This window comes from Muntiacus reevesi, chromosome 12, assembly GCF_963930625.1.
Source record: "Muntiacus reevesi chromosome 12, mMunRee1.1, whole genome shotgun sequence".
Classification (NCBI taxonomy): Eukaryota; Metazoa; Chordata; class Mammalia; order Artiodactyla; family Cervidae; genus Muntiacus; species Muntiacus reevesi.
Genome location: NC_089260.1, coordinates 14970433 through 14981710, shown reverse-complemented (window position 1 = coordinate 14981710; position 11278 = coordinate 14970433). Strand labels below are relative to the sequence as shown.

General features: G+C 44.5%; 1 protein-coding gene across 1 annotated transcript in view; it reads right to left on the bottom strand.

Moving 5' to 3' along the window:
• Nucleotides 1–324: 324 nt before the first annotated feature.
• POP1 (POP1 homolog, ribonuclease P/MRP subunit) overlaps nt 325–11278 on the bottom strand; it is a 38314-nt gene continuing 27360 nt past the window's right edge. Inside the window, exons 12-16 of the mRNA XM_065902783.1 lie at nt 10243–10358; nt 8024–8215; nt 6574–6728; nt 2251–2583; nt 325–1290 (exon numbers count right to left, since the gene is read on the bottom strand). Coding sequence (XP_065758855.1) covers nt 639–1290; nt 2251–2583; nt 6574–6728; nt 8024–8215; nt 10243–10358 — 1448 coding nt within the window. The 3' untranslated portion in view covers nt 325–638. The remainder of the gene's footprint in view (nt 1291–2250; nt 2584–6573; nt 6729–8023; nt 8216–10242; nt 10359–11278) is intronic.

The following is an 11278-nucleotide window of genomic DNA, read 5'->3' as shown; positions in this document are numbered from 1 at the left end:
TGTCCAACTCTTACAACCCCACGGACTGTAGCCCGCCTGGCTCCTCTGTCCATTGGATTCTCCAGGCAAGAACACTGGAGTTGGCAGCCATGCCCTCCTCCAGGGGATCTTCCCCACCCAGGGATGGAACTCAGGCCTCCCGCATTGCAGGCAGACTCTTCACCATGTGAGCTACCCAGGAAGCCCTCTTTTCCTCCTTGGTAACAATCAAATCATTAAACAGCTGTCGTCATCGCTTATCACATGACTACAAGAATTTTCAAATAGACTTGACAGCCCTTGGTTTCTGATCAAAAAAAGAAAAAAGGACGCAAGAAGACAACCAGAGTTTCTAATTATTTTCAGCAAGAATTACACAGGCCAAGAAAGCAAAATACAAAAGCTTTTGGCTCTATATGCCAAATAATTTTAAAGTATCACAGCGAGGATGGGAAAAGATGGAAATCAATGAGATTACTGGAATGATGTAAACATTTTATCCATTTGCATAAATACGTAAGTTTCTTTATTCTCGTTTCCAAGGAATTTCGCGTGATATCTTGAAACAGAAGGCAGGGCAGGGGGAGGGGAACACTCTCTGGTTGGCTGTGAGACTTGGCAAACACAGGTCTTCTCTGTGCCGTGATGTGAACCCACGTTCACACCTCAATTGTGATTCTCGCAAACCGATACTGCAGGGAGGCAGGCGGCCTCAGCAACACGAGGCCCCTCTCTGGCCCTGGCTGCCTGGACAGCATGTCCAGCAAGCCCGTCAGGCTAACAAACCCCAGGGCTTCCCCACAGCCGACGGCCATGGAAAAATCTCCCTGGGTGACAAAGCCAAGGAGAGCTCTGGAGCAGTGAGAAGTCACAACCGGGAGGGGGCCTGACCACAAGCCTAGGGTCAGGGGTTGGGGTCCGGCCGCAGGGTCCCCCTCTGCCAGGCCCTCAGACGCGGCACACCCTCGGTTCGGCCTCTTCTCCAGCTTCTTCTTCTCCTTCTGTTCCCGGATCTGGCTCTTGAATGGGTCGCTGTGCTTGGGCTCCTGGGGCCCACGGTACAGCCGATCGCGGCCGAGCTGCAGGAGATCCTCCTTGTCCGGGATGCAGATCAGGGTGTGCGGGCTGGGGCTGCCCTTCCCCAGCAGGGCCAGCCTGACCCACACCAGGGCCCTGGGGAAGCCGTCCAGCACGGCCAGGCAGGCCTCTCCGGTCAGTCCTTGCTGCCCTCCGCCGGCTCGCTGGGTCGCCCGACCGCCCCCGAGCCTGGGCCCGCACCAGGCTGACAGCTGCCTCAGTAATCTTCTACTCCTACGTGAAGGGGGAGACAAGCCTTGTGAAGATATTTTGTCCATGGAGAACATAAGCAATCAGGAGACTGGGCATTGCTAGAGTTCATTTGCTTTTCTTTTTTGTTTAATACTCAATGTGGGAAAAGGATCAAAGCTTCAATTTTTAAAAAATTAAAACCACACATTTTTACATTTTTCTAACAATCTGTTTCAGGTGTCTACTATTTTGAGACTGAAGGACTAAAGGTTAAAAGCTGAAGGCAGAGAAAAATAAAATGGTGGGGTGGAATCTACGGCTGTATTCACAGTGGAAGGGTTAAAAAGTAACTGATAATTTTGATGGAAAAAGAAAGCCTAAGGGGCACTTGTACGAAAAGTCAGAAGGAACAATATGAAACTATAAGGTATTATACAGAAAAATAGGTATAAAGCAAAGGGGTGGCATGCTTTTAAAATCAGAGCACAGAACACAGGGTAAATGATAAGCAGATCGAATAGCTTGCAGCAATACCATGAGCACACCTTCCACACAGTCCCCTCTGCGCTACAACAGTATCACAATGAATGAATGAATCACCTCATCAGCCACAAACGCAGGTCATTCAAAACCAATGAGAAGGAATCTAATTCAGCAATTTAAAGGATGCTTGCAGGGGTTCTTCATTACTTAAGATCATAACCGTGAGGGTACTGCTTTGTGAGCAAAGACTAAATAAAATAGGTCATAAACGGCCTTGGTTTAGTTCTACTGAGGCAATATTTTAAATCATTTCAGCTGCATCATGCCCCAAATCAAGTGTGTGTGATTTTAGGCTTTCCCCTGGGCCCTCGAGGATCCACTGACTTTCCCTGCTAGAAGGTCTGTAAATTCACTTGGCCTTTGTGTAAAGGCACCATGATAACTTCTACACCCTGGAGCCTGGTTCAGTATCAAAAAACAGACAATCCAAAAAAGGCATCTGGAGTCTTGGGCACTTACCTAAGAACGCAAAGGCGGCTGCTGGCGGCACTCTGGCTGGCCGCCCCCTCGGGTTCCACCCCTGCTGGAGAATCCGTGTCCATGACTCCCTCAGGCTCGCTGGAGTCACGCAGGGGTGTGCCCTGGTTCTCAGACAGCTGAGCAGTCCTTCCAGGCCCGGGAACACAAGGCACCCCATCTCTGCTCTCCCCACCACTTGGAGAGGAAACTGCAGACGGCTCCTCTTGAGCCTGGACTCTGGACTCCCAGTCTCGAGTTAACTGCTCCCAGGGACAGTAAAAAGGTGCCAGGGTGCCAAGCTTAACGTAGTTGGGCCGTTTTGCAGGAGGACGTCTAATGGAATCAAAGAGGAAAACCAATTTTGAACGGTTTAGGATGGACAATCAAAAGAACCATGGCCACTGAACTCCATGTCTATTTAAAAAACAAACCTGCAGGGACTTCCCTGGTGGTCCAGTGATTAAGAAGCCACCTGCCAATGCGGGGGACATGGGTTTGGTCCCTGGTCCCAGAAGATTACTGAAGGGTATAACGAGAGCCTGTGCTCCGAAACCAGAGAGGCCACCTCAGTGAGAAGCCCGCACACCACAGCGAGCAGCAGCCCCCACTCTCAACAGGCTTTGAAGTTTCCAAGGTGCAAGATGGGGGATGGTGAAGTTTCTCTCACCCTTGACCTCTGGTAACCCCACTATCCTCCACAGAGTCACTATCATCATCAGTTCCTTATATATCCTTCTCCAGACATTCTATGAACATACAAGCAAATAATGTGCATATTTCTTTCTGTTTTTACCCATCTTGCATAAACGGTGGCAAACAGATCCTGCGCTCTTTGCTTAACCTTATTCATTTAACAAAATATCTAGGAGATCACCTTATATGAGCACATCTAGACACCCTCACTCTTCTGCACGAGGCTCATCCCACTGGGTGATTATGGCCTCGGTTATCTAGACAGACAGGGCATTATCTCCTGCAGGGCTTTTTGGTTATTTTCAAGCTTTTGCTTCTACAAACGCTGCTGCCATGAACAACCTTGAACATGCTGCACAAGGACAAGTATGTTCACAGGATCAAGTCCCAGGAGTGGAAGTGCTGAGGCAGCGAGTATTATGAGCACTTGCAATTTTGATGATTATTTCCAAACTGCCCTCCATATGAATGACCCCAGTTGACCTTTCCAGCAACAGGTAAGTGAAGGAGAACCTTCAGAAAACCACAGATGAGTGGGAACCAGGGTCTGCTCTGGTACCTAATGACCCCAAGAGGTAGAGAGCAGCCTGGCTATGGGCCCTTCTGGGCAGGGGGAGTCTGTGAGAGCCTGCATCTTCAGACTGACGGTCTCCTCGGGGACAGGCCCAGACTGTCCTTCCTGCCTTTGCTTCTTACTATATGCTGCACCCTAAGACCCAAATGCAAATGACCAGGGGTTCAGTGTGAGCCTATATCCTGGAGATGGAACCACACGTGCTCTGGCCTCTGAGAGGAGCACCCGGTGAAAAATTCTCCCAGGGTACTGGCCTCACCCAAACACCTTTAAAAAGAGAGATGGACAATTTGCAAAAAAGAGATAACAAACGGTGAAGACACAATAGGAGACAGAGGGCAAGCTGCAATTCACTCACACGTGATGATGATGGAACACACGCTCACATCTTTGAAAGTTCACAACTTGGAGGTTCACACGTAGGGGACTTACCGCATGGTTACTCTCCCACTTCGTCACTGCCCCCCACCATCCTCACATCTCTCTCCTTATAACCCTAGATCCCACAGTTCAGAGCCTGCCTGCTAAGCTGCTTCAGTCGTGTCCGACTCTGCAATCCCTCCTCTGTCCAGGGGATTCTCCAGGGAAGCACACTGGAGTGGGTTGCCGGGCCCTCCTCCATAGCTCACACAGGTTCCCCTTACACATACCCTCAACTCCTTCCCCCGGCAAAGCCCATCCTGGTTACATGCAACCCTCCTCCTTCCCCACTCCAGCACCAGACTAGCAGAACATGGCTGGGGAAGAGCATGCAACAGTCCTGAAGGGTCTCAATATCAACACAAAACTCAAGTGGGCTCTTACATTTCTTCCAAATCCCCTAGGTTTCTCCCGGTGAGTCCATCTTCCACTGTCCAAGAACACTGTTTACATCAACTCCTCGCTCCTTAAATCTCTGACAGCCTCTCTCCCCCTTATTCCTAGATGATATTTCCTTGCCTATTTTTCACTGAGAAGACAGGCACGGTTAGAAGATTACCACCCAACTTCTTTGCAGAGTCTAGCCTACCTAAATCTGTAGCGTTTCAGAGTCAGGCTTCCAGCCTGTTAAAATGAGAGCACTGAGCCTGATCCTATGGAACGCCACCCCTTCCCCTGGTGCCCCGATGCCACCCCCTCTTCCCTGCTTGAGGACTTTGGTCTTGCAAGTTAGCCTCCTCACCTCTCCTGGATCCCTCCCACCAGCCTGGAAACACGCACTTCCAAAACGAGTAAGTTCCACAAGGGCAGAACTGACTGCCTGCCCTGACCGCTGCTGTAGCCTCAGGGCCCAGAAAAGTTTTCGACACATGGCAGGTTCTAAATTAACATGTGTTAAATGAATAAATTGGACAAATATGTAGAGACGCATAGGGAAAGCTGTTCACAGAAGCACAGAGCAAAAAAAAGCAGAAAGAACATAAAGGGCCACTGATAAATCACAGAATAGCCATGTTGCATTGGTAAACTGACTCGCCAGACAAACCTGGCCCACTGCCAGGGGCCAGGTATGACCCATGAGCTAGGAATGGATTTACACTCTTAAATGGCTGAGAAAACACAAGAGATTAATATCTTATGGCTCATGAAAATGATAGGAAATCCACAGGGTGAGCCTGGAACACAGCCAGGCCCACTCGTTTACACATCCTCTGTGGCGGCTTTTGCACCATGCCGGCAGAGCTGAGCGGTTCCCATGGAGACAAGGCCCAGAAAGCCAGAAATAGCTATCATCTGGCCCCTTACAGGATAAGTTTGCCAACACATAGTGTAGAGTCGTATTTATTGATGTGGGAAAATTTTCCATAACATACAGTTAAATGAAAAAAAGCAGGTTTCAAAATAGTGTATGTCATATAATGCTTTAAAAAAAAATTCCAACTTCCCTGGTGGTCCAGTGGCTAAGATTCCACGCTCCCAACGCAGGGGGCCCAGGTTCAATCCCTGGTCAGGGAACTAGATCCCACATGCTGCAACTCAAGTTCCTGCACACTGCCAGTAAGATCAGAGATCCTGCCTGCCGCAGCCGACCTAGTGCAGCCAAATAAACCAGTAATTTAAAAATTGATTAAATTTTTTGAAAATGTATACATATAGAAAAATAAGTATTTCTGTCAATTACTATTTAACAAGCACAGAGAAGCCCCTGAATACTATGGGAGGCACAGGACGGCTGCCCTCAAAAGGGCCTGTGAGCCCGAATCCAGGAACCTCTTGCCGCTCACTTGCCCACTTATTCATCCATCATTCAAACCACAGCTCATCTGTCCACCCTTCAAACCTGGAAAGTCAGGCAGGGCCCATCTCTGTTGCTGCAGACATGCACAGGAATGCACGACCGTGGAGCTCAGAGTCAAGGAAACACAACATTCAATTATTCACCCATTCATCAGTTAACAGATGCAAGTATTCGGGCCCACTGGGCATTGGCTGGACACAGCAGATGCCACAACAAACAAGAGGGTTTCTGTGCTTCCAGGAGCCTACTGGATTTCAGCAGGAAATACATGTGCCCAAGGTGTCCTTTCCAGAGTATAAAGGAAATACAGCCTCTCACTGGTCACTCTTCCAATGGAAAAAGAAAAGAAAACAGTCTAGATGGATAGATACCAAAATGCAAAAACAGTGCATATCTCTCTGGATAAAAGGAATACACTAGTTTATAAAGTATTTTTATATGTTTCCATACTTTCTTCAAAATTTCATAAATATATACTCCATTTATAACCATTACAAAAAAAAAAAACAAAAACTATACAATATCCATTTTGAGGGGCAGGGCTCAGTAGTGGGAATCTGTTAACAAGCGCCTGGAACTCAGGTCCACAGTTCAGGAGTACACCATCATCACTGAATCAAATAACCAAGAGAAGGGTTTGTAACCTGCACGGACAATAAAATCCAGCGATAGGGCCGTCTCCTAACTAAGTAATGTCTTCTTCAATCATGTCTCGGGAATGCTGACAAGTCTACGAAGTCCACGTGATACAGTCAAGAAGTCCCTGAGGCCAGGAAAAACACTGCTGGGCGGCGTGTCTTCCGTTTAAGACAGAAAACTCGAGCAGCCAGCTTCTTACCTCTTGTACTTCTCAAGAAGATGTTTCGCTTGCTCTTCAGCAAAGAGAACCCCAGCAGGGCAGTCTGGGAAATCATCTGGGACATTAGGCAACCTTTTATACTGAGAATGTACTGAGGTTTCTTTTAACCCTCCGACTCTTGCACCTCGATAGATCTAGAAGAAAGGCCAGAAAGATTCTGTCATCATACCAACTTACAGGGCAACTGCTGAATTCTTTGTATGGGGAAAGTGAGAAACCTAAATACCCATCAAAAAGAGAATGGATAAATACACTGAGGAATTACTCTACAAAGAGTTACCATACAACAGTAAAAATGAATGACTTAGAGCTTCATCAATCATCATGGAAAAAAAAAATCTCAATGTTGAGTGAACAGAGCAAGTAAAAACATGTCAAATTTAGCTATTTTTTTAATTTATTTTTTTATTAAAGGATAATTGCTTTACAGAATTTTGTTGCTTTCTGTCAAACCTCAACCTGAATCAGTCATAGGTATACATATACCCCCTCCCTTTTGAACTTCCCCCCCATCTCCCTCATCCCACCCCTCTAGGTTGATACAGACCCCTGTTTGAGTTTCTTAGCCATACAGCAAATTCCCGTTGGCAATCTATTTTACATATGGTAACGTAAGTTTCCATGTTACAAATTTAGCTATTTTAGTTTGGGATACATACACACACAATTAATAAAACTATAAAAACATGCATGATAGCAACAAACGCCAATAGGGCCAGTGATTCCTTTGGAAGGAGAGAAGGAAATGGGATTGGAGAGGGATAGAGTGCTTCCAATGACCCTTTAATGGCTTATTTCTTAAGCTGGACAGTACACAAGTGTCACTTTCTGTATATTTGAAACAGTTCATAAGTTTAAAGTTATCTTTAAAAATAACCCCACTCCTAAATGATTAAATATCTTTTGCATTATGCATAAGGACTAAAATTAATTGCCTGCATGAATCCAACAGTCCTACATGTCCTTTATGTTCTCAAAAGTAATTATTTAAACTAACCAGGAAAACTCAAACACACATTAGTGTTTAAAAAAATTTTTTAGCTGCAGTTAATAAAGAGGAATATATGGATCAACACAAAAAACAATTGTACTCTACACATCTATAAAAATTAAATATTTTGCTTTTAAACTATAACAAATTTCAAGTAAAAACAAAAACAAAAAACCTCGTTTGGTGCCACTACTATTCAACAATCAGGCCACTTTTAAAACCTCAAAAGTTCGCCAAATGTCAGCACAACTCTTACTAATGAACCTGGCTCCAGGGACTTTATGAAATTATCTCGTATCCAAGATTATAGCTCAAAGGGCAGAAAACTGGCACTCAATTTCTAGGCCCTGCATTAAGTCAGGAAGATTTTCAGCACTTGGCACTCCCTAAGAATGCATCTTGAATGTTGTAACTGTTAGTATCAAAAGAGTCACTTACAAATGGAATCCAGAACGCCATGCCCCAGCCCTTTGGGAGCAGGACATCCCAGCCACTTCCCCAGCCTCGCTGGTCATCACCCGTCACTTTTCCTGGTTGTTGAATCAAAAGTATAGGAACCTTGGATTCATGGGGACCTAAAAAAAGTTGTGACCCGGGCACCAGCAATTCACTCCTCTTCCGGTTTAAATCCTGAAGTGGAAGAAAATAATTCAAGACAAACAACTCTAGTCTTCTGGGAGATCCTACTGGGTCTCCCTATAAGCAGCTTTAGAAAGTTAAACACTCTTTTAGGAAGAAAGCATTCTCAATAAATAAATGTGAGCCATTTTAAGTACAGAGTACTCCTCCCAGGATGGTTTTCCTCCATAGAACTGCTTTGGTAGAAAATGCTATGTTGTCTTAAATTTGGTCTAGAATATTAGATGATTAACATTCTAAAACAACATACACTCATTCTGCTCGTTTCTTATATCAGGATTAATCTTATATTTTAACACTCTTACATTTACTTTGGTTAAGATTGGAGGTCATGAAGTAAAGGAGGTATGAATAATTAACAATTTCTCAAGGGAAGTGAGTTGGATAATACTCCAGCTCTTTGAGAAAATTTCTCATCAGGTCCTAAAACAGAAGATGCTACAAATTATCTGTCAGGTGGACTGGAGGGAGTGGGTAACAACATCCTTTCAGATTTTTCTTGCCAGCTGTCAAAGGAGATGAGCAGGTATCAGAGGCCTGCCACTCGACTGAGAAGACCACAGCAGAGACCACCTCCACCAGCGACAGAGCTTAACTCAGGAATGCCCTGCATGCAGGACCAAGTCTTGGGTCTCCTTTTTTTAACCCTTAGTGATTCCAAAGTATATATGTCTATAGCCCCAGTGTTTCCTCCTGAGACAGACACCTGTCTCCTGGACATCTGCTCCTGGGACAACTCAAGGCCTTTCAAACCTGGTTTATCGGAGATCGAGCTCATCTGCCCCGCTGTGTCCCTCTCTTCTACTGTGCCCCAGCCAGAAGGATGCACAATCCTCACAGCTCATTCACTCATTCATCATCCTTTCAAATATTTACTGTTCATTCATTTACTCGTTCATTCCAATATTTCCTGAGCACTTGTGATACACCAGGCACTTTGCTAGCACTTGGGAAGACAAGAGCGACAAGTCAGACCTGGCTCTGGCTCTCTTTCAGCTGAGCTCTTAAATCCAAGCTAGACCCCTGGAAGCTAACCCACAAGCCTTCTTTCTCATGTCCCATCTTCCAATCAGTCACTGAGTCTTGTCAGTTTTACTCCCCAGCCCCTCCACTCCAGCTGCACAGACACACTTCAGGCCCCCACCATGCCATCTGGACTATTTTAAGGATCTCTTTTAAGGCCATCCAACCATGTGTCCTCTCTCCAGCTCCTCAGGCCCCCTCTTCCCCATCCCTAGTCTCCACAACACTGCCAGAGTGAAGTCTAATCATGTCATGGCCAAGTTTAAAATCTTCAATGGCCCCTACATCTTCAGTCCAAATGCAAAGATGCCTCAAGGTCTTTTACACTGGACCCCCGTTTTAATCTCTTCAGTTCCATCTCCTGCCTCACCCTTAACTCTAAGATACTTATCTGCTTGGAGATTCCTGAACAGGTCACCCTGTTTTTGGTCTGGGCCCTTGCCCTTCCCCTCAACTTGGACAATCATTTCTCCATTCTAGCCTTGACTCCTGGCTCCTGACCCCAAGAAATCTGGTTAATTCTGACCATCCACCTAAGAGTTTGCTCAAATACAGGCTCTTCCATCTGGGAAGCTTTCCTTAATTTCCCTAGTCCGGGCTCAGTACCCATTCTTTAGGCTTCCGTTCATACTCTGTACTTCTTCAACTGTATCCTAGGCATTTGCCCCATCACTGAATACAATACCTGGTGCTGGCAGGAGCTCAATCATTGTGAGATTACAGACCGAGAACATTTAAGGGGAAAAAAATAATGAATGAAAAACATATTTAAACCACAAGACTATCATTTTCAAGAAAAAGTCTCTGTATTCATCTTTTCTAGAGATTATTCTTCTCTAAAACAGAAAAAAAAATCATTGTTTATACCATTAAGTAAGGGATCAAAAGTCTAAAAATAAAAGGAAGTCTATGGGCATCTATAAAGTATGAAATAACTTTTATGGTCTCTAAAGTGATGAATTTCAACCTGTTTTCATGACTTTACCATTAGTTACCTGATCCGAGATTTTATTCTCTGTGACACTCTTAGAGATATCTTGGTTCCAGAGAAAGCTATGCGAACACTCCGCAGGCACACCCTCCAGAAGCAGCTGTCTAACTTTCTCATTATCTAAGAGGCAAAAGAAACAGCCTTAAATCACATTCTTTAATTTAAGTCAGTAAGGGTCAAATTCTAAATGATGCTACAGGACTTTCTGTTAGAGGAAAATATTCTACAGGCATTTACTTCTCTAAGGAAGTAATTTATTTACTTGAATAGAAACTGTTAACTCTTACAGTTGGTTTCATAATCTGTGAAACAGCACAGGCTCCTAAACTTACTTGACATTTATTTTTAGTGTATAAGATGCAAATATTACATTAAATTTCCTCAAAATAACTGCCTGATTCCACAGGGAAGATAATCAAATTCTAGGCATCACTGCAGAGGTGAAGAACCACTTCTTGACCATACTCTCTGATTGCACAAGTTATATTTTAACTACAGGCTTCAGGGCTCTTTATATCATCCCTGACCCAAAAGTCCTGAGCTAACAGATACTGTCCTTTTTTTCTGTCCTTTTATTTCAAGTCTCTAACAACCCTATTTTTATTGAACTGAGTGAATTTCGTTTCTGTAAAACGTATTGCTCTCATTCCTTTCAAATGAATATATTTTCTGTGAACTAGGTTGTTTCATCCCTTTAAACGAGCCACACTGGTCAAAAAGTACTCCAATGGGAAAGGGGGAGGAATTGTTTCAGTTATAAACATGCATATTGATAGAAGAGATATCCTATATGCAATTATTTAAACACTAGGGGGAAAAATATCTTTCGGATTTTGTTTTGTTGGACTTAAGAATTAGAAGAAAAAAAAGAAAAAACAAAAATCAGACAATTCATGGGTTTAGGTTAAGGTCCTAAAATGCCAACACAAAAGATCACTCAACAAAACATACCCACATGGGTCTGATGGCTGAAAAAGAAAAAAAAAGTTGGAAGTGACTCTGCAGTTGTGATGCGCTGAGATTGTGAGATTGGTGGTCAA